The sequence below is a fragment of the Podarcis pityusensis genome, assembly GCF_964106645.2.
Source record: "Podarcis pityusensis genome assembly, chromosome: 10".
Lineage (NCBI taxonomy): Eukaryota > Metazoa > Chordata > Lepidosauria > Squamata > Lacertidae > Podarcis > Podarcis pityusensis.
Window position 1 is genome coordinate 5,732,922 of NC_138035.1, and position 20,548 is coordinate 5,753,469.

General features: G+C 45.7%; 1 protein-coding gene across 4 annotated transcripts in view; it reads right to left on the reverse strand.

Annotated features, from left to right (window-relative positions):
• Nucleotides 1–20,548, reverse strand: part of CCDC136 (coiled-coil domain containing 136) — a 52,494-nt gene that overhangs the window by 20,410 nt on the left and 11,536 nt on the right. For all 4 annotated transcript variants that reach the window (XM_081023066.1, XM_081023065.1, XM_081023063.1 and 1 more), the window contains exons 2-3: nucleotides 17,272–17,517; nucleotides 15,609–15,683 (exon numbers count right to left, since the gene is read on the reverse strand). In XM_081023066.1, the coding sequence (XP_080879192.1) occupies nucleotides 15,609–15,683; nucleotides 17,272–17,517 (321 nt within the window). The remainder of the gene's footprint in view (nucleotides 1–15,608; nucleotides 15,684–17,271; nucleotides 17,518–20,548) is intronic.

Here is a 20,548-nt window from a genome sequence, read left to right on the forward strand (position 1 = left end):
CTGTCGTTGTTTATCTCCTGTCTGGCAGGTTACTTGATTGGATTTCCTGGGGAGCCCGGCCAGTCTTTTGTAATGATAAATACTTAGTTCCTGGGACAGGTCACAGGCTCACACCCTATTCATATCTTAAATGTGCCCTTAAGACAGGATTTGTGAAGAAAGAGACAGTGGGGAGGCTTTTCCATTTTGACCTTGTAAAGAAAACATTTACTCAGTTTAGGAATCAAAATGGTTCCAGGTTGGTCTTCCTGTGCTGATCAATGTGCGTGCTTGGTTGGTACACTTATGAACATTTAACATATATCTAAGACCATAAAATTCCTATCACACCTTCATATCCGAGGGTCACAGGGTGGTTTACAGTACAAAAACACAAAATTGACATAACAGTAACAAACAGAAACAACAAACCATAAAAGCCGTAGATTGTTTGATTACCAGTAGTCGATACGATACAATACAATAATATGATAATCCTTATTGTCATTGTCCCATACAGAATAACGAAATTGAAAAATCTACATAAAACATTCAAAACCAAACAAGCCTGCTATCCCAGCTATCCCAACCTGGTTAGCCCCCTAAAAACTCCGATACCCCATAATTAAAGACAATATACTCCCACAGAGACTCCTTACACTGCATTTAAAGCCAAAATCGCATTTGGATAGAAGCTGTTTCTCAGGCGGCTAGTCCTAGTCTTTATAACCCTGGATCTTCTTCCAGAAGGCAAAAGCTGAAAGAGATCATTTCCTGCGCTATCTCTGCAGCTTTCTTGTTACACCTGGAAGCGTAGATTTGATCCAAGGTGGGAAGAGTGCACCCAGTTATTCTCTCCACAGTCTTCACAACCCTGGGCAGCGTTGTTTTTTCCCTGACCGTGCAGCTCCCAAACCACACACAGAGACCATAAGTTAATACACTCTCCACAGTACAATGGTAAAATGCCATCAACAGGTCCTTTGAGAGATTGTTTTTCTGGAGGATTCTCAGAAAATATAACCTCTGCTGTGCTCTCTTCATCAGGTCTTTGCTCTTTTCTCCCCAGGTTAGGGCATCTCTAAACTCCATTCCCAGAAATCGAAACACCGAGACCTGTTTCACGCACTTCCACTCAATAATGAGTGGCTGAATATTCAATTTACATTTCCTAAAGTCCACAATAATCTCTTTTGTTTTCTTTAAGTTAAGAAGTAAGTTGTCCGTGGGTAGGCAAACTAAGGCCTGGGGGCCAGATCCGGCGCAATCGCCTTCTAAATCTGGCCCGCGGACGGTCCGGGAATCAGCGTGTTTTTACATGAGTAGAATGTGTCCTTTTATTTAAAATGCATCTCTGAGTTATTTGTGGGGCATAGGAATTTGTTCATTTTATTTTTTATACAAAATATAGTCCAGCCCTCCAGGTCTGAGGGACAGTGGTCCGGCCCCCTGCTGAAAAAGTTTGCTGACCCCTGCAAAGGCCTGGTTTTTTGCTTGGCAGCTACAGAGATGTAATGAAGGCACCAAGCAGGCCTCTCTGGGGAGAGCATCTCACATATGGGGAGCCACCACTGAAAAGGCCCCGTTCTCGTGTTGCCAACCTCTGGAACTCTCATGGAGGGGGCACACAAAGAAGGTCCTCCGAAGATGATCTCAGGGTCCAGGTCGGCTCATATGGGGAGAGGCAGTTCTTGAGGGGGTTGCGGTCCTGAGCCGTTTGAGGCCTTGTAGGTCAACACCAGCACTTTGATTCGGACCTGGAAACTAAGCAGCAGTCGGGCCAAGATCGGTGTAATACACTCAAGCTATCTTGCCCCTGTGAGCAAACTGGCTGCCAAATTCTGCACCGGCTGAACTTTCCAAATTGCTCTGAGTCAGGCTTTGTCAACCTGGTGCCCTCCAGATGTTTTGGGTAATAATAATAATTTATTATTTATACCCTGGCCATCTGGCTGAGTTTCCCCAGCCACTCTGGGCAGCTTCCAACAGAATATTAAAATACAATAGACTATTAAACATTAAAAGCTTCCCTAAACAGGACTGCCTTCAGATGTCTTCTAAAAGTCTGGTAGTTGTTTTTCTCTTTGACATCTGGTGGGAGGACGTTCCACAGGGCGGGTGCCACCACCAAGAAGGCCCTCTGCCTGGTTCCCTGTAACCTCACTTCTCGCAGGGAGGGAACCAGAAGGCCCTCGGAGCTGGACCTCAGTGTCCAGCCAGAACGATGGCGGTGGAGATGCTCCTTCAGGTATACTGGACCGAGGCCGTTTAGGCTTTCAAGGTCAGCACCAACACTTTGAATTGTGCTCGGAAACATACTGGGAGCCAATGCAGATCTCTCAGGACCGGTGTTATGTGGTCTCAGTCACCAGTCCAGCTGCCGCATTCTAGATTAGTTGTAGTTTTCGGGTCACCTTCAAAGTTAGCTGTGAGTCCAGAATGACTCCCAGGCTGTGCACCTGGTCCTTCAGGGGCACAGTTGCCCCATTCAGGACCAGGGGGTCCTCCATAGTCACCCACTCCCTGTCCCCCCACAGCAGTACTTCTGTCTTGTCAGGATTCAACCTCAATCTGCTAGCTGCCATCCATCCTCCAACTGCCTCCAGACACTCACACAGGACACTTCACCGCTTTCACTGGTTCTGATTTGAAAGAGGTAGAGCTGGGTATCATCCGCACATTGATGAACACCCAGACCAACCAATTCCCATCATGGAGTTGTAGTCTAAAACGTCCAATTTGCTGGAGGCAGTGCTGTATTTTTTTTTTTATTACATTTTTTCCAGATAGAAATACAAAGTCAGATATACAAAGAAATAACAGAAAAGAAAAAAGAAAAAAAAGAAAATCATCTTTTCAAAGCATTTTTCCATAACCAACCGGACTTCCCCACGTCTCCCTCACCGTGCGTTCTTAACAATAAAATTTTTCAGCAAATTATAACCTTATTTCGTGCATTCTTTTGTTCTTTCAAATACTTGTGGTTTACGTTTAAAATACTTATTGTCAATTTACACTAATAACATATATAATATTCTTTTAAACATTAGTCCTTTCATTAATATAACTTAGTTTTCCATACCTTAATCTTATTGCTGGAGCTGAATTCCCTAATCATGCGAATTCTTAACATTCATATAACTTATAAATTTTTTGTAAATAATCTTTAAATTTTTTCCAATCCTCCTCTATTGCTTCTTCTCCCAAGTCTCGGATCCTGGCAGTCATTTCAGCCAATTCCATGTAGTCCATCAATTGCGTCTGCCACTCTTCCAGTGTGGGTAAATCTTGAGTCTTCCAGTATTTTGCGATAAGAATTCTTGCTGCTGTAGTTGCATACATAAAAAAGGTTCTATCCTTCTTTAACACCTTCTGGCCGACAATGCCCAGTAGGAAGGCCTCTGGTTTCTTGGGAAAGGTGTACTTAAACACCTTTTTTAACTCATTATAGATCCTTTCCCAGAAGGCCTTCACTTTTGGGCAAGTCCACCAGAGGTGAAAGAATGTCCCTTCAGCCTCCTTACATTTCCAACATTTATTATCAGACAAATGATATATCTTAGCCAACTTGACTGGGGTCATGTACCACCTGTATATCATTTTCATAATATTCTCTTTCAAGGCATTACATGCCGTGAATTTCACGCCAGTGGTCCATAACCTTTCCCAGTCCTCAAACATAATGTTGTACCCAATGTCCTGAGCCCATTTTATCATTGCTGATTTAACTATCTCATCCTGAGTGTTCCATTTAAGCAGCAAGTTATACATTCTCGAAAGTACCTTGGTCTTTGGTTCCAACAATTCTGTCTCTAGTTTCGATTTTTCCACCTGGAAACCTGTTTTTTTGTCCAACTTAAAAACCTCTTGAATTTGAGCATAGTGAAGCCAATTTTGCACCTTATTCTTTAATTTTTCATAACTCTGCAGCCTCCAAGTTTCTCCTACTTTTTCTATAATTTCCCCATATTTCGGCCAACCAACCTCCATATTAGGTTTTTTCCGGGCCTTGGCCTCTGCTGGTGAAAGCCACCTCGGAGTCTTACCTTCTAATAAGTCCTTGTATTTTGTCCAGACCATAAATATTGATTTTCTAACAATATGATTTTTGAACATTTTATGAACCTTTACCTTGTCGTACCACAAATATGCATGCCAACCAAAAGCATTATCAAACCCTTCCAGATCTAGGACATCAGTGTTCTCAAGAAGTAACCAATCTTTCATCCAGCAGAAGGCCGCAGCTTCATAATATAATCTCAGGTCCGGCAGGGCAAACCCCCCTCTTTCTTTCGAATCAGTTAGTATTTTAAACTTTATCCGGGGCTTTTTGCCCTGCCAAACAAACTTGGATATATCCTTCTGCCACTTTCCAAAACATTCCACTCTGTCCACAATCTGTAGGGTTTGAAACAAAAATAACATTTTCGGCAATACATTCATTTTTATAGCTGCAATTCGACCCAACAAGGAAAGTTTCAATCTTGACCAGATTTCCAAATCTTTTTTGATTTCCAGCCAACATTTTTCATAATTGTCTTTAAATAAATTCAAATTTTTAGCTGACAAATGAACCCCTAGGTATTTCACTTTTTTTACCACACTTAGTTCTGTTTCCTTCTGAAACCCATCTATTTCTGAAGATGTCAAGTTTTTTCCCAAAACCTTGGTTTTTTGCTTATTCAACTTAAATCCCGCCACCCGACCAAACTCATGAATCAGTTCTAATACTCTTTTTGTACTAGATTCTGGCTCCTGTAATGTTAAAACCAAATCATCTGCAAAGGCTTTCAATTTATATTGTTTCGCTCCGACCTGTATTCCTTGTATCGACCGGTCCTCCCTAATCATGTTCAATAGCACCTCCAGGACTGAAATAAATAAAAGAGGGGATAGGGGGCACCCTTGTCGTGTCCCTTTTTCAATTTTGAACTCATCTGTCACCACATTGTTCACTATCAGTTTAGCTTTTTGCTCAGAATAAATTGCTTCTATTCCATTTTCAAACCCCCGTCCCACTCCCATCCCTTCCAGGTTTCTCTTCATAAACATCCAAGAAATGTTATCAAAGGCCTTCTCCGCGTCGATGAAAATTAACACAGCTTTCATGTTGATATTAGTTTGTAAAAGTTCCAAAATATCAATAATGTTCCTGGTGTTATCAAACAGATGTCTCCCTGGGAGAAAGCCTGCCTGGTCCTTATGAATTACTTCATTAAGTATTTTTTTAAGTCTACTTGCCAAAATATCAGCAAAAATTTTGTAATCCACATTTAGGAGTGAGATGGGACGGTAGTTCTTAAGCTGAGTCTTTTCAGATTCCAGTTTAGGTATCAATGTGATGAAAGCTTCTTTCCACGTTTCCGGTGCCCTCCTCCCCTCCATAATCTGGTTACAAACCTCCATTAGTGGTTGTATCAAATAGTCTTTTAGTGTCTTATAATACTTGGAGGTAAGTCCATCTGGGCCTGGAGATTTGCCTAGTTGCATATTCTGAATGGCACCCTCTATTTCCTGTTGTGTTATTCTATAATTTAAGATTGTCCTCTTCTCCTGAGATAGCTTTGGTAGGCCATTAACTTTTAAAAATTGGTCTATCTCAGACACTTCCTGAGGCCCTTGTGTATAAAGTTTTTTGAAGTATTTCTGGAAACACTTTCTAATTTCTTCTGGTTTCTGAATGTTTCTCCCTTCCACCTCCAAATTAGTAACAAAGTTCAATTTTTGTCTCTTTTTTAACTGCCATGCTAGCAGTTTTCCACATTTATTCGCCGATTCAAATGATCTTTGTTTCATTTGTTTAATTTTCCATTCCACTTCTTGGTTTATCAATTTCGCATATTGAGCTTGGTGGAATTTGATTTCTCTTAAAACCTCTTTTGATTTTGGTTTTAGTCTCAGTTTTTTCTCTCCTTCTCTTATCTTCTCTAATATCCTGTCTTTTTTTCCATTCCAAAGTTTTTTCTTGATTGTGTTCTGTTGTATCAGAAACCCCCTCATTACTGCTTTACTTGCGTCCCAGATTGTTCTCTTTTCCACCGAGGTGTTCAAATTGATTTCAAAATAGTCCTTTAAAGTTTTTTGGGCCTTCTTCACAATCTCCTGATCTCTTAGTAGGGTGTCATTCATTTTCCATCTGAAAGAACCGGTTGGAGTAAGTCTCAATTCCACTTTCAAAGCATTATGGTCGGAGCAAGTCTTTGGGCAGATTTCCACTTTTCTGATCTTAGGTGCCAGTCCTCTAGTTGTCCATATTTGGTCGATTCTTGTCCATGACAGGTGGGCCTCAGAAAAGAATGTTCCTTCTTTACCTAAGGGGTTCCTTGTCCTCCAAATGTCAATCAAGTCCATGTTGTCAGTTAGTTCAAAAAAGGTTTTAGGTAGTCTGCCGTCTTTAGTTAAATTTTGATTTTGTGACTTATCCATATGAGTAGAAACCACCTCATTCATATCACCCATCATTATGATGTTGGTATAGTCCAGATAGTCCAGCATTATCTCATGCAGCTTCTTGTAAAATTCCGATTTCCCCTCATTTGGTGCATATATTCCTAAGATCAAAAATTTTTCTCCCTGTGTTTGTATTTCAATTGCCAAAATTCTTCCTTGCTCATCTTTAAATAAAAATTTCGGTGACAAGTTCTCCTTTGCGTAGATTACCACGCCTCTTTTTTTAACTCTATCTGATGAAATAAATTCTTGGCCTAGTCTTTTGTTGATTAGCACTTTCCTGTGGAGTCTAGTCACATGCGTTTCCTGCAAGCAAATAATATCCAATTGTTCTTTTTTCAAAATATGGAAAATCCTTCGTCTTTTTTCCGGGGAATTCCCGCCATTTATGTTCCAACTGTACAGCTGCAGAGACATTCTGAATCAATCTGTTGTTCCTATAATGGGGTGTCTTCCTTTTCTTCTGGACCCGAGGGTGTAGGTATCGGTGCTATTCCAGGCAGTGGCGGTGGCCAAGAGGCTGCTGCTCCCTTCTGAAGGTCTTCTCCGTGATCGTGCAGGAACTTCTGGTTATCTTCTGTTGTTTTAATCTTAACTTTCTTTCCTTTAAAATTAAAAGATAAACCTTGGGGGAACTCCCACCTATACGGAATCGCGTTTCCTCTCAGTAGTCTTGCTAGGTCTGTATATGTGGCTCTGAGATCCAAAAGTTGTTTAGGAATATCTCTATAAAATTCTGCTCTTTTGCCTTGGATATCAAGTGATTTCTTAAAATGGAGGCCTAGTATTTTATCTCTCTCCTGCTTGGATCTCAAAATAATCAAACAGTCTCTGGGCTTGTCCCTCCTCACGACTCTTCCCAATCTAAACGCAGTTGTAATCTTGAAATCTTTGTCCTCTTCTATACCCCAGAACTTAGAGAATTCTGCTGTCAGATAACCAATTAAATCTTCCTGTTCAAGCTCTGGGATAGCTCTTAATCTCAGATTATTTTCCCGGTTTCTCAATTCCACCATAGACAGGTAGGCCTGCTGGTCACTAATGTGCTTGTGTAGTGGCCTTACCTCCCCTTTTATAGCCTCAACTTTCTGGTTTGCTTGTTCTGCTTTTTCATTGGCTGCTTCAGCCAGTCTCCGATTTTCCACAGTTGCTTCCTTAAGATTCCCAATAACTTGTGTATGTTGTGCAACTTGGTCAGACAATTTAGTAATAGAGGATGTGGCTTGGTCTATTTTTGCCGATTGGTCATCCACCTTCTTGTTCAATATTGCAAATTGTTCTAACATTTGTTTTAAGAAGGTATCCGATCCTCCTTCCGCCATATCCTCTGATGCTGGCTGTGCAGTTTCCTTTTCTTGTACTCCCAAAACAGCTGGGACAGATGATCTCCGTGACTGAGTAGTCAAAGTTGTTTGCACAAGTTGGGCTTGTCTTGCTTTCGTTTTAGCAGATCTTGTTTTCGGTTGGCCACTCATTCCACACCTGTCTATGAGTCAAGGTCAAATTGTATATTGTCTATGAGTCAAGGTCAAATTGTATATTGGAGGCAGTGCTGTAATAGGGTACAAGGGCGAGCAAGAAGGGGGTCTACTGTAGGCATTTTTTCCCAAGGGACCCCAAGATCTGAAGCTTTCGCTGCTCTTGATTTAAATAATAATAATAATAATAGCAGCAGCAGTTTTAATGAGGCTGCTTTTTGGAACATCCTACTATGTCATTTTGCACTTGAATGAACAGAATGGTTGCAAAATAAAAATAAAAAGAGCTGTTCCATTTTTCAGGTGTATACTCATGTTGCTTTCCCCCACCCATGAAATTCTCTATATCACTATCCTTGTCAAATCTGCAAGCATCACGAGTACTCAAAACAAGCAATTCAACAATAATCAATCAGTGTTTACATGTGATTCCTAGGTTACAGGGAAATGTGTCTGTTTTGATCTCAAAAGTTTGCGTTTTTGTAGCAAGGGATTTGAGAGCCCCAGAACAGAGCCTTATTCTCTTTCTCTCTTCAACAGCATGAAGGCATGACTGTTAAAGACACAGGGAGCTGCCTTAAGCCAAGTTAAATCCTTTGTCCATCTGGCTCCACACTGTCTACGTTCAAGACACCGGTTTTTCCCAGCCCTTCTCCAAAGATGCCAGGATTTTTGCATAAAGCAAGAAAACCTGGCACTTTTGCCAAAGGTCGGAAGGCAGAGGGGAAAATCCCAGCCACACAGAACATAGGGAACAGCCTGCATCTCTGCTGTCGTTTTAAAACTGTATTTTTAAATACACCTTGCAAGCCCCCTTCTGTTAAAAGCCGGTCTATAAATATCAAGCGAGGAAAAAAGCAGTACGTTTTTTAAAAATCTACAGCTCCAAAACTATTGGGTCTGGCTCACCAACCCTACTTTGATAAAATTGGCTTCAGAGAGTCTTTTTGCAGACAGCATCTTGCCAAGAAGAAAGTTGATTGGGGCTGGTTTCAAGAGGTCTGAAATCACCTTTCCTCATTTACTCAGAAGTATGTTCTCCTGGAAGGGACGTGGGTGGCACTGTGGGTTAAACCACAGAGCCTAAGACTCGCCGATCAGAAGGTCGGCGGTTCGAATCCCCGCGACGGGGTGAGCTCCCGTTGCTCGGTCCCTGCTCCTGCCAACCTAGCAGTTTGAAAGCACGTCAAAGTGCAAGTAGATAAATAGGTACCGCTCTGGCGGGAAGGTAAACGGCATTTCCGTGCGCTGCTCTGGTTCGCCAGAAGCAGCTTAGTCATGCTGGCCACATGACCCGGAAGCTGTACGCCGGCTCCCTCGGCCAATAAAGCGAGATGAGCGCGGCAACCCCAGAGTCGGCCACGACTGGGCCAAATGGTCAGGGGTCCTTTTACCTTTTACTTTATGCTCTCCTGGGGAGTCACTCCACACTTCTTCTCCAAAGCGACTGATTCCTGGTAGAGCCATACTACAAGTTTTGCAAAATGAGGTGTGGTGGCTGTACCCAGAGGGTGGCAAGACTGGGCATCTGCCCGGCTGGCCCCCAAGACCAGCAGAGGGCCAGCTCCTTTCCACTTTGCACAGAGTGGTGTGCTGGGGGTTAATCCGAGCCACGCGGTCCAGGTCCGGTCCCGAATCCAAGGGTTCCACTTGGAGTCAGTCCGACAGGGTCAAGGCAGGAAACCAGGCTAGGTCAGGTCTCAGGCAGGTTCTGGCAAACAGCAATGTTGCTCCCGCAACCTGGGGCGGGGTCCGACCGCCTTTTATCTCTGTCGGGGTAACGGCCGGTCCTGATCCCCCGGCGACTCACCTCCCTGTCTCGCTCAAAGGCGAGCACTCCTCCTACGAGTACTCAGGTCTCTCCTTCTCTCAGACCTCAGTGTCTGCAGCTCGGGAGACACTGGTGGGTTACTAGACCCAGAGGCCGCCTCAGCCTCTCCTGACCCAACCGGTAGTGGAGCAGCTGTAAGTGATGGCCCAGCTGAAGGCAACAAGGTCATCCCTGCATCTGGAGCCAGGGCAGGCTCAGGCCCCGGACTCGGCTCAGCTGGTGCTTGTTGAAGGGGAACCTGTGCAGACTGGGACTCTTCAGGATCAGGCCCCAGACTTGGTTCAGGTGATGCCTGAGGCAAGGGATCCAGGAAGGTCAGCAGTTCGAATCCCCGCAACGGGGTGAGCTCCCGTTGCTCGGTCCCAGCTCCTGCCAACCTAGCAGTTCAAAAGCACGCCAGTGCAAGTAGATAAATAGGTACCGCTGTGGCGGGAAGGTAAATGGCGTTTCTGTGCGCTGCTCTGGTTCGCCAGAAGCGGCTTATTCATGCTGGCCAGATGAACCCGGAAAGCTGTCTGTGGACAAACGCTGGCTCCCTCGGCCTGAAAGCGAGAGGGGCGCCGCAACCCCATAGTCGCCTTTGACTGGACTTAACCGTCCAGGAGTCCTTTACCTTTACCTTTTTACCTATGCCACTTCAGACTGCAGGTGGCAGCGCTGTTCTGAATGTTTCTTGACGTAAAGACACACACGCAAAAATCTTCCCTGCAGGTAGTAAACTAGGACATCATCGGGGTAATCGGTTGGCGGGGTTTTTATAAAAAAGATAAAGCCAGGAGGTCATCATTTAGAAATACAAGTCTGTACCCATGGTGCACCTAAGCAACTCAATGTCACTTAGGATTTTATCTTAAAGGTAAAGGTAAAGGGACCCCTGACCATTAGGTCCAGTCGTGGCCGACTCTGGGGTTGCGCCCCTCATCTCGCTTTACTGGCTGAGGGAGCCGGTGTACAGCTTCTGGGTCATGTGGCCAGCATGACTAAGCCGCTTCTGGCGAACCAGAGCAGCGCACGGAAACGCCATTTACCTTCCCACCGGAGCGGTACCTATTTATCTACTTGCACTCTGACGTGCTTTTGAACTGCTAGGTTGGCAGGAGCAGGGACCGAGCAACGGGAGCTCACCCCGTCACGGGGATTCAAACCGCCAACCTTCTGATCGGCAAGTCCTAGGCTCTGTGGTTTAACCCACAGCAACACCCGCGTACCTTGGATTTTATCTTACATGTGTACAAATACAGACACACAGGACTCCCTCTTTGTGGTACAATGTGAAATTCGGCTTTCCTAAAGGTCTAGCGTCCTCTGCCTATTTGACCCAAGTCTCTTCCAGATATACTGCGCTGCTTTTTGGTGTGTGTACTTGTCCTCCTGTTATTTTCATTCAACTGATATCTCTAAGGTTGTCACATGGCGGATGGAGCGAGCTTCTTTTCTCCGGCAACAGAGAGTAGGAACCGAACCTGTGGCCCCGAGTTACAAGACAGGAGATTCCAACTGAACGTCAAGAAAAAGAACTTTCTGATGGCGAGAGCTGTTCCGCAGTGGAACAGACTAGTTCAGGAGATGGTAGACTCTCCTTCCTTGTAAGTTTTCTAAGCAGAGCTTGGACAGCCAACCGGTCAGGGATGCCTTAGCTAAGATTCCTGCATTGAGGCAGATGATGATGATGGACTATATGGAACTTGCCAAAGTGACCGGGAGACTCCAAGACCAGAGAGAAGAGACAGTGGAAGAAGACTGGAAGAAGCTTAAAGAATATTTGAAAAAAATATGTTAATATTTAAATGTTAGAATAGCTTTGGAAGTGGATATAGGCTGTAGGGTTAGAAGTAGAAGACAATGTATTTTAAAATAGTACTATTTTAAAGTAAGTGATAAAATGTGAAGATTTTTATGGTAAAAGTAAGCGTGATTTTAAAAAATGGTTAGAAATTATGATATATGTAAACTGCTAAAGATGAGGTAAAATGAAAATCAGATGGGGGGGACTTGGGGAAGCCCACCTAACAGTGTTTAGAAAAAATAATGATAAGACAAGAGTTTGTTTGTATTGTTTGTTTTTCTGTTTGTGTTGTTTAGTTGTGTTATAAACAGAATAAAAAATTGGAGGGGAAAAAAGATTCCTGCATTGCAGCGGGTTGGACTAGATGACCCCTGGGGTCCCAATTCTATGATTTACTGAAATTTCAAAGAATGCAGCCCGGAGCAGGACGTGAAGAGAGAAGAGGGCCCTTCCAACAAAAGCCGTGCTGGAGATTTGTGAGTTAGTTTGATGGACGGCATCTGCCTTTGCATGGGAGACGAGCTCCATCTGGTGTAGATCTCCTCAATTTGCATCGGTGTCAAGGCGACGAGGCGCACTCCTGCCTCCAGATCCTTTTCCAGTGCTTTGCTCTCATGCGGGTGGCGCTGTGGGTTAAACCACAGAGTCTAGGACTTGCCGATCAGAAGGGCGGCGGTTCAAATCCCTGCGACGGGGTGAGCTCCCGTTGCTCGGTCCCTGCTCCTGCCAACCTAGCAGTTCAAAAGCACATCAAAGTGCAAGCAGATAAATAGGTACCGCTCCGGCGGGAAGGTAAATGGCGTTTCCATGCGCTGCTCTGGTTCGCCAGAAGCGGCTTAGTCATGCTGGCCACATGACCCAGAAGCTGTACGCTGGCTCCCTCAGCTAATAAGGCGAGATGAGCGCCGCAACCCCAGAGTCGGCCACGACTGGACCTAATGGTCAGGGGTCCCTTTACCTTTACCTTTACCCTGAAAAAGCAGGTCGCGGGTGACGCTGCGGGTTAAACCACAGAGCCTAGGACTTGCTGATCAGAAGGGTGGCGGATCGAATCCCCGCAATGACGGGGTGAGTTCCCGTTGCTCGGTCCCAGCTCCTGCCAACCTAGCAGTTCGAAAACACGTCAAAGTGCAAGTAGATAAATAGGTACCGCTCCAGCGGGAAGGTAAACGGCGTTTCCGTGCGCTGCTCTGGTTCGCCAGAAGCGGCTTAGTCATGCTGTACGCCGGCTCCCTCGGCCAATAAAGTGAAATGAGATCCGCAACCCCGGAGTCGTCCGCAACTGGACTTAACGGTCAGGGGTCCCTTTACCTTTACAAGGCCGCGAGGTGCACTCCTACCTCCAGATCCTTTCCCAGTGCTTTGCTCTCACAACTGCCGGGGATCTCGGAGGTTGCAGCGAGAAGAGGCAGCAGCGCCTAGCGGTCAAAGCTCGGTTCAAAAAAAAACCCTGGGGAAGAACCAGTTGGCCTCCTCTGAACCCCAAACTGTCCTGAGGCTGTCCCAGCGTCTTGCCTGCCTGCCGTCCCTCCCTGCGCCAGCCCTTCGAGGCTGAACCCATCCCCGTTCCCCATGGATTGCTCAAGCCCCGGGCGGCATCGCCACATATAGACTCGCCACCTGCCGCTCCGGGGACACGTGGCGTCCTCCGTACAGTGCCCACGCTATTTATAGCAGCATTCTGCGCAGATTAACACTCGCTCGACGAGAAGGAGCTGAGATATTGGGCCTATAAATACATCAAAAGGACCGTAACCAGAAAGAAGAGGACTACCAAGAAGACTGGAAGAAATTTAAAGACTATTTGAACAAATATTCTAATATTAAAGATATGTAACCACTTGAAAGAACCAATCAGGCCTAGGACTAAATTAGACTTAAATATATAAGTAAGAAAATGTACTATAAGAAAGGTAAAGAAATTCGAATACAACTGTAATATTGTTTTATGAAATAATGATATTGGAAACTGCTACATTCAAATTAAGAGGAAATTCAGATGGAGGAGATTAGAGGAAGTCAACTAAAATGTTTATGAAAATGAATTTTAATTAATTAATTGAGTTTCTTTTTTTCTGTTTAGGTATTTTAAGTTTGTTATTCTTTTTTCTTCTTTTTCACTTCTCTATTCTGTTGTTGTATATTTTCTTTTTTGTTATGTCTATTGAAAATTAATAAATATTATTGTAAGTATATATATATAAATACATCAAAAGGCCGGCGAGCGAACTGGGGAGGAAGAAAGCGAGAGTTGCGGGAGGAGAGGGGCCGCAACCAGGGACAAAGGGGTGACCCTTCGCAGAACTGTAGAGTTCTGGTTGGGATCCCCAAAGGTCATCTAGCCCAACCCCACTTTTGCGTTTGGAATGGGGCCAGAAGATCAATTACAAAGCCAAAATGATCTACACTAGAATATTACCGTATTGGCCCCAAATATAAGCCGCAGTTCCCCCAAAAAATTCCGAAAAAGTTAAAGCGCGGCTTAAATTCGCGACCTTGCAAAAATGGGCTTTCACGGTATCGCTGCCAAAACAGACATACGGTAAGAAGGGACCAAAAAATGTTTATTTTTTGCATTTACGGTGCTACAAACAGGTGTTTAACCCACTTGCGGGTCCCTCTCTAGCATCTGTAGGATTTTCTTCTACATTTGCCATTTACGTGTGTGAGTGCCTGTGGAATTGTAGCAACTGAATTTGCAATTTTTGGAATTGTATGGGACCTTAGCATCCGGGCAGAATGATGGAGGTAGAGACGCTCCTTCAGGTATACAGGACCGAGGCCATTTAGGGCTTTCAAGGTCAGCACCAACACTTTGAATTGTGCTTGGAAATGTACTGGGAGCCAGTGCAGGTCTTTCAAGACTGGAGTTATGTGGTCTCGGCGGCCGCTCCCAGTCCCCAGTCCAGCTGCCATATTCGGGATTAGTCATAGTTTCCGGGTCACCTTCAAAGATAGCCCCACATAGAGCACATCGCAGTAGTCCAAGCGGGAGATAACCAGAGCATGCACCACTCTGGCCAGACAGTCCACGGGCAGGGAGGGTCTCATCCTGCGTACCAGATGGAGCTGGTAGACAGCTGCCCTGGACACAGAACTGACCTGCGCCTCCATGGACAGCTGTGAGTCCAAAATGACTCCCAGGCTGCGCACCTGGTCCTTCAGGGGCACAGTGACCCCATTCAGGACCAGGGAGTCCTCCCCACCTGGGGCTGGGCAAGGGACTCTTTCCCTCCAGTGATACGTCCCACTTCTGACACCAATGAAGTCCCCCCACCAATTTGCCTGAGCTCTTACGGAAGGAGGAAACGGCTTCCGAGACACAACAGAGCAGTTTTAGACCAAATCAAACCCTGGCAACAGTGATGGGCTCACATCTATGCCAGTGCCCTTTAGAATCTCCTCTCAGCCTCTCGACTTCAGAAACACGGCTGGTAGCAACGTGAGACAGAGCCTTTTCTGCGGCTGCTCCCATACTGAGGAGAGATTAGAATTTTCCCTCTTTATTATCTTTCCAATGGCAGTCTAAGACCTTCCTGTTCAGCCAGGTCTTTGGAAACCTATGTCTAGACAACGCTGATGCCTGGGCTGCTGTCAGAGTAAATTATATTTTCAGTTCCTGCTTCTAAATGTGCTTTGACGCATTTTAGCTATCCTTTTCAACTAGTTTTTCTTACTTTGCAATTATCATCCGCAGCATCAAAGTTATTCCACGCTCTCCGCCAGGAGGTCCCAGGGAAGGTTATAACAATTTAAAATTCAGAATTGTAAACAGTTAAAACACGCTGGGCTCCATGAACCACTCCCATCCCTGCTGGTTCCAGTAAGAACCTTAACTGTTAATAACAGATACCTACGCTTGCATTTTATTTTTCCTTCTCCAGCCCCATCCCTTTTTCCTTACATGTTGTGTCTTTTTGGCTTACCGCTATTTTATAGCGAAGTTTTCAAATGTCAGGAGCTGCCTTGAATCCCAGCTCGGGAAAATGTGGCATATTTACACATTGAATAAAATTGCATTAGATCAGTAAATCAATTCATTACACACACAAACAAACAAACACACACAGAGGCCAGGACTGACCTTGGAGTCTCTGAATCTGCTTCGTGAAGGTCTCGGCCTGCTGAGCACTGGCAAGTCTCTCGTCTTCCAGCAACCCTGCCGCAGAGAGAAAAAGCAGAATCAATCGTTAACCCTTTTGAGCAGGCAGCTACAAATTCAAAAGCCAGGAGCTCCACCTTCTCAATAGCAACCTGCAGATCACCTTCCTTGCTATGGCTCCTCTGTGTTACACAGTTGTCTTTCCGAAACCCCGGCTTCCGTTACAGAAGCAAAGTGAAATCCTGTCTGGGGAACCAAGGCTGAGCTTGGCAGTCCCTGCGCAATGTTGCTTAAAAGCTGCCTGCACCTTTACCATTTACAGTGGTCCCTTGGTTCTCAAACTTAATCCGTCCTGGAAGTCCGTTCCAAAACCAAAACGTTCCAAAACCGAGGCGCACTTTCCCATGGAAAGTAATGCAAAATGGATGAATCTGTTCCAGACTTTTAAAAACAACCCCTAAAACAGCAAATTACCATGCATTTTACTAACAAGACCACTGATCCATAAAATGAAAGCAATAAACAATGTACTGCAGTCACACAATCAATCAGTAGCTGAACTGGGTTCCACACAGTCACAAAAACCACTGGCGGAGGAATGGGGGTGCGGGGAGTGCAATCCGCCCGAGGTGTCATCCCGGGGGGGTGACATCACCATGGGTGCCCCCCCCAGGAAACTTGCCCCTCACCCTGCCCCCATGGGCGGCTAGCCCTGCCCGCAGGAGCACAGCATGTGTGCCACTCCATGTGCCGGAGCAACTAGCTCTGCCTCTGACAAAACCAAAACAAAAAAACTGCAAAAACAGAAAATAAATAGCAAAAACATGCAGACCTCAGCGTAACACTCAAAACGGAAGTGCGGCACTCAAAACAGAGCACGTTCAGCTTCTGAAAAAAGTTCGCAAACCAGAACACTTACTTCTGGGTTTGCAGTGCTTGAGTTCCAAGCTGTTTGAGTACCAAGGCGTTTGAGAACCAAAGTGCCACTGTATTAAATCCTACCTGCTGCCTTGTGGGATAAATTCTGAGGAAGAAGAGGCTCAGGAGAAATTCCTACACAAACCCAGAGTGGAGACCTTAAGGCGGTTGGATGGCGCCTTGTTAGGCTTGCCATACATCCAGAATTTCCCAGACATACCCGGAATACTGAGGATGAAAGCAGTGTCCAGGCAGAAATTGGCTAAACTTTTCTGTCCAGATTTTCACAATAATGTGCCGCATTCTGGATTAGTTGTAGTTTCCGGTTCCCCTGCAAAGGTAGCCCCACGCAGAGCGCATTGCAGTAGTCCAAGCGGGAGATAACTTAATTAGAGCAACTTAATTTAATGATGGGCATAAAATGCATGGACTTGATCCAACTTTTCATAGGCTGAGCGACATTTACACTTCTGGCCTCCTCTCTGCTTTCCCCCTTGGCACCACCTGGTAATCTCACCGACCCCCAGGGGGCGGGCTAGCACCCACTTTCGGAACCATAAGCCAGTCTGTGCGAACGCATACCAAAGAGCAGACATATGATCTAACTTTCTGCATAAGATTTGTGCAAGCAGATCGGTCCACAAGTGGGTCGTCTGGAGGAAACTGACACGACCTGGAAAAAATGGCAGGTTCCAGGGACCCCGCAGCCCTGAGGCAAGACACCCACCTTGCAATTCGAGGGAATCCCCTTCGTGCTTGAGGGCCACCTCCCGGACTTCTTCCAGCTCGTCCAACAAACGCATCACCTGGGCTCTCAACTCCAGCTGCTTCTCCTCGTCCGGCTCTTTCTCGTCGTCCGAAGAGTCCAAGTTCCTGACCTCCACCTCGTCGTCGTCGTCCTCCTCCTCCTCTTCATCTTCCTCATCTTCCTCCTCCAACTCGTTTATTTCGACATTGGGGGTCTCCACCTCACCTGGGAGGAAACAGCAAAAGGCAGAACGGGAGAGGAGAATCGTAGAGTTTGGAGGGACACCCGGGGGTCATCTAGTCCAACCCCCTGAGAGTACTGAATCCCTTGCAGTTGGCCATCCAACCTCTGCTTAAAAACCTCTAAGAAAGGAGAGTCGGCCGCCCACCATGTTAACGCAAGCAGCTTTCGCCATCTTCTGGCAGACAAGCAGAACTTCAGGAGGAGACAGATGTGTGGGAATGTTCAGGGAAGCAGGAGAGGATATATTGTTTATTAATATCCTTCCTCAACTGTTTTTGTTTTTGTTTTGTTTTGTTTTTAATGTTTTTACTGTATTTATATTCAGTGTTAGCCGCCCTGAGCCCGGTCTTGGCCAGGGAGGGCGGGGAATAAATAAAAATGTATTATTTATTATTATTATTCCTAACTTGCGCTAGCAAGTTCTATAACTTAGCAGAGTTTCACATTCCCATTTTAAATGCACAGCAGATAACTGGTTGCAGGCTCGTGTAAGCCTCTCACTATCAGGTTCCTGGTAAGTTCCCTTATATCCCTCTTAAATGAATAAACACACCACAATCTTGTGTAAAGTATATAAAAGAAAGATATGTTTTTTAAAAAAATTAAATGTCCAGTAGCACCTGAGAGACCAACTAAGTTTGTTCTTGGTACAGTGGTACCTTTAGTTGTGGACACGATCCATTCCGGGGTGCCATTCGCACCCCAAAAAGTCAGCAACTAGAGCGGCGCTTCTGTGCAAGTGCGCAGCACGATAGAGCGCTTCTGCGCATGTGCAAAGCGTACAGAACACTTCTGCATGTGTGCGCATGGTGAAACCCGAAGTATACACTTCCGGGTTTGCCACGTTCACAACTCAAAAAGCCACAATGTGAAGCAAATGCAACAAGAGGCATGACTGTATAAGCTTTTGTGTGCATGGTCTGAAGTTCAGCATCAAAAAAACCAAGATCATGGCCACTGGTCCCATCACTTCCTGGCAAATAGAAGGGGAAGAAATGGAGGCAGTGAGAGATTTTACTTTCTTGGGCTCCATGATCTCTGCAGATGGTGACAGCAGTCACAAAATTAAAAGACGCTTGCTTCTTGGGAGAAAAGCAATGACAAACCTAAACAGCATCTTAAAAAGCAGAGACATCACCTTGCCAACAAATGTCCGTATAGTTCAAGCTATGGTTTCCCCAGCAGTGATGTATGGAAGTGAGAGCTGGACCATAAAGAAGGCTGATCGCCAAAGAATTGATGCTTTTGAATTCTGGTGCTGGAGGAGACTCTTGAGAGTCCCATGGACTGCAAAAAGATCAAACCTCTCCATTCTGAAGGAAATCAGCCCTGAGTGCTCACTGGAAGGACAGATCGTGAAGCTGAGGCTCCAAGACTTTGGCCACCTCATGAGAAGAGAAGACTCCCTGGAAAAGACCCTGATGTTGGGAAAGATGGAGGGCAGAAGGAGAAGGGGACGACAGAGGACGAGATGGTGGGACAGTATTCTCGAAGCTACCAGCATGAGTTTGACCAAACTGCGGGAGGCAGTGGAAGACAGGAGTGCCTGGCGTGCTCTGGTCCAGGGGGTCACGAAGAGTCGGACACGACTAAACGACTAAACAACAACATGTTTACTCACATTCAGTTCACAGTTGGATCCCTGAAGACAGACTTAGTTACAAAGTATATACGTGTGGATCTATCCCATATGGGGATAACCCCAGTGTCCACTGCTGGCTGGAAGCCAACAGAGCATCTTTAACTAAAAAGCTGCTCCAACAACGGAGGAGGTCAAAGAGAGAGAGTGTGGCAGCATGCCTTGTCCTTTTGTTACCTGGACAGGTAAAGTCACACCCACGTCTAGTCACATGCAAAGGAAGGAAGCTCCAGCCAGGAGGAAACAGGAAGTTTTCGACTGGCTGGTCCAAACATCCCCTCGCACATCCACTCTAGGAAAACAAGGAATACTGTACTTGACTGCTGCTTAGGTATCACATCCCACAGGACGAAGCATAGAAATAGCATCAAGGCTTCTCACCCTATGGCACAGAGCAGAGCATGCAAGAGCCCAGGGATTGGTGGTGGGGCGACAATGAGGGGTCAGAGGGAGAAGACTGGGAGGAGAAGGTGTCAGAAGTGGAAGGGGTAACAGGGCTTAGTGAGCGGAGAGAGTCTGTGATAGAGAGATGTTCGGTATCAGGGGCAGAAGGAGGGGAGCCAGGTGACGGAGATGAGCCAGGATGTCTCCCCCTACTGCTGCAACAGGCCCCCTCCCACCTTGCCTTCCAGAACCAGAAGAGGCATGAAAAGGGGCGAAGGAGAGGTTGGCTGCATGCAGGCGCAGTCTCCGATTGCTTGGGGAAAACCCTGGAGGTGAGGAGACCTAGATGGCGGTGGGGAGGTGTGGACCTTCAGTCTTTGCAACTGCCTCCTTGGGGCAAGGCCTACTGAGAGGAGGTGCTGGGATCACTAGGCGCTGACCTTTAAAGCCCTTCATGTCCTAGGACCCTCGTACCTACGGGACCGCCTCTCCCGGTATGCCCTGCGGCGAACCTTAAGGTCCATAAATAGCAACACCCTAGAGGTCCTAGGCCCTAAGGAAGTCAGATTAGCCTCAACCAGAGCCAGGGCCTTTTCAACACTGGCTCCGGCCTGGTGGAACGCTCTGTCTCATGAGACCAGGGCCCTGCAGGATCTGATTTCTTTCCACAGGGCCTGTAAGACAGAGTTGCTCCGCCTGGCCTTTGGCTTGGAATCAATTTGATTCCCTCCCTCTCTTTCTTTTTTCCTTTCTCCCTCTGTGATGGAATTCCTATTTGGGGACTTCCCTGGCTTTTTTTTGGCCCACATAGGACCAGTCTGTACAGTTAGCCTTGGTGAAGACTTGACGTTTTCCTCCCCCGAAAAGTTTTTGATTTGAGTTTCTACTGAAATGAGGCTGCATTTTAATGTTGTATTTTAATCTTGTTTTTTTAAGTTGTATTTCAATCAATTGTTTTTATACCTGGTGTTAGCCGCCCTGAGCCCGGTC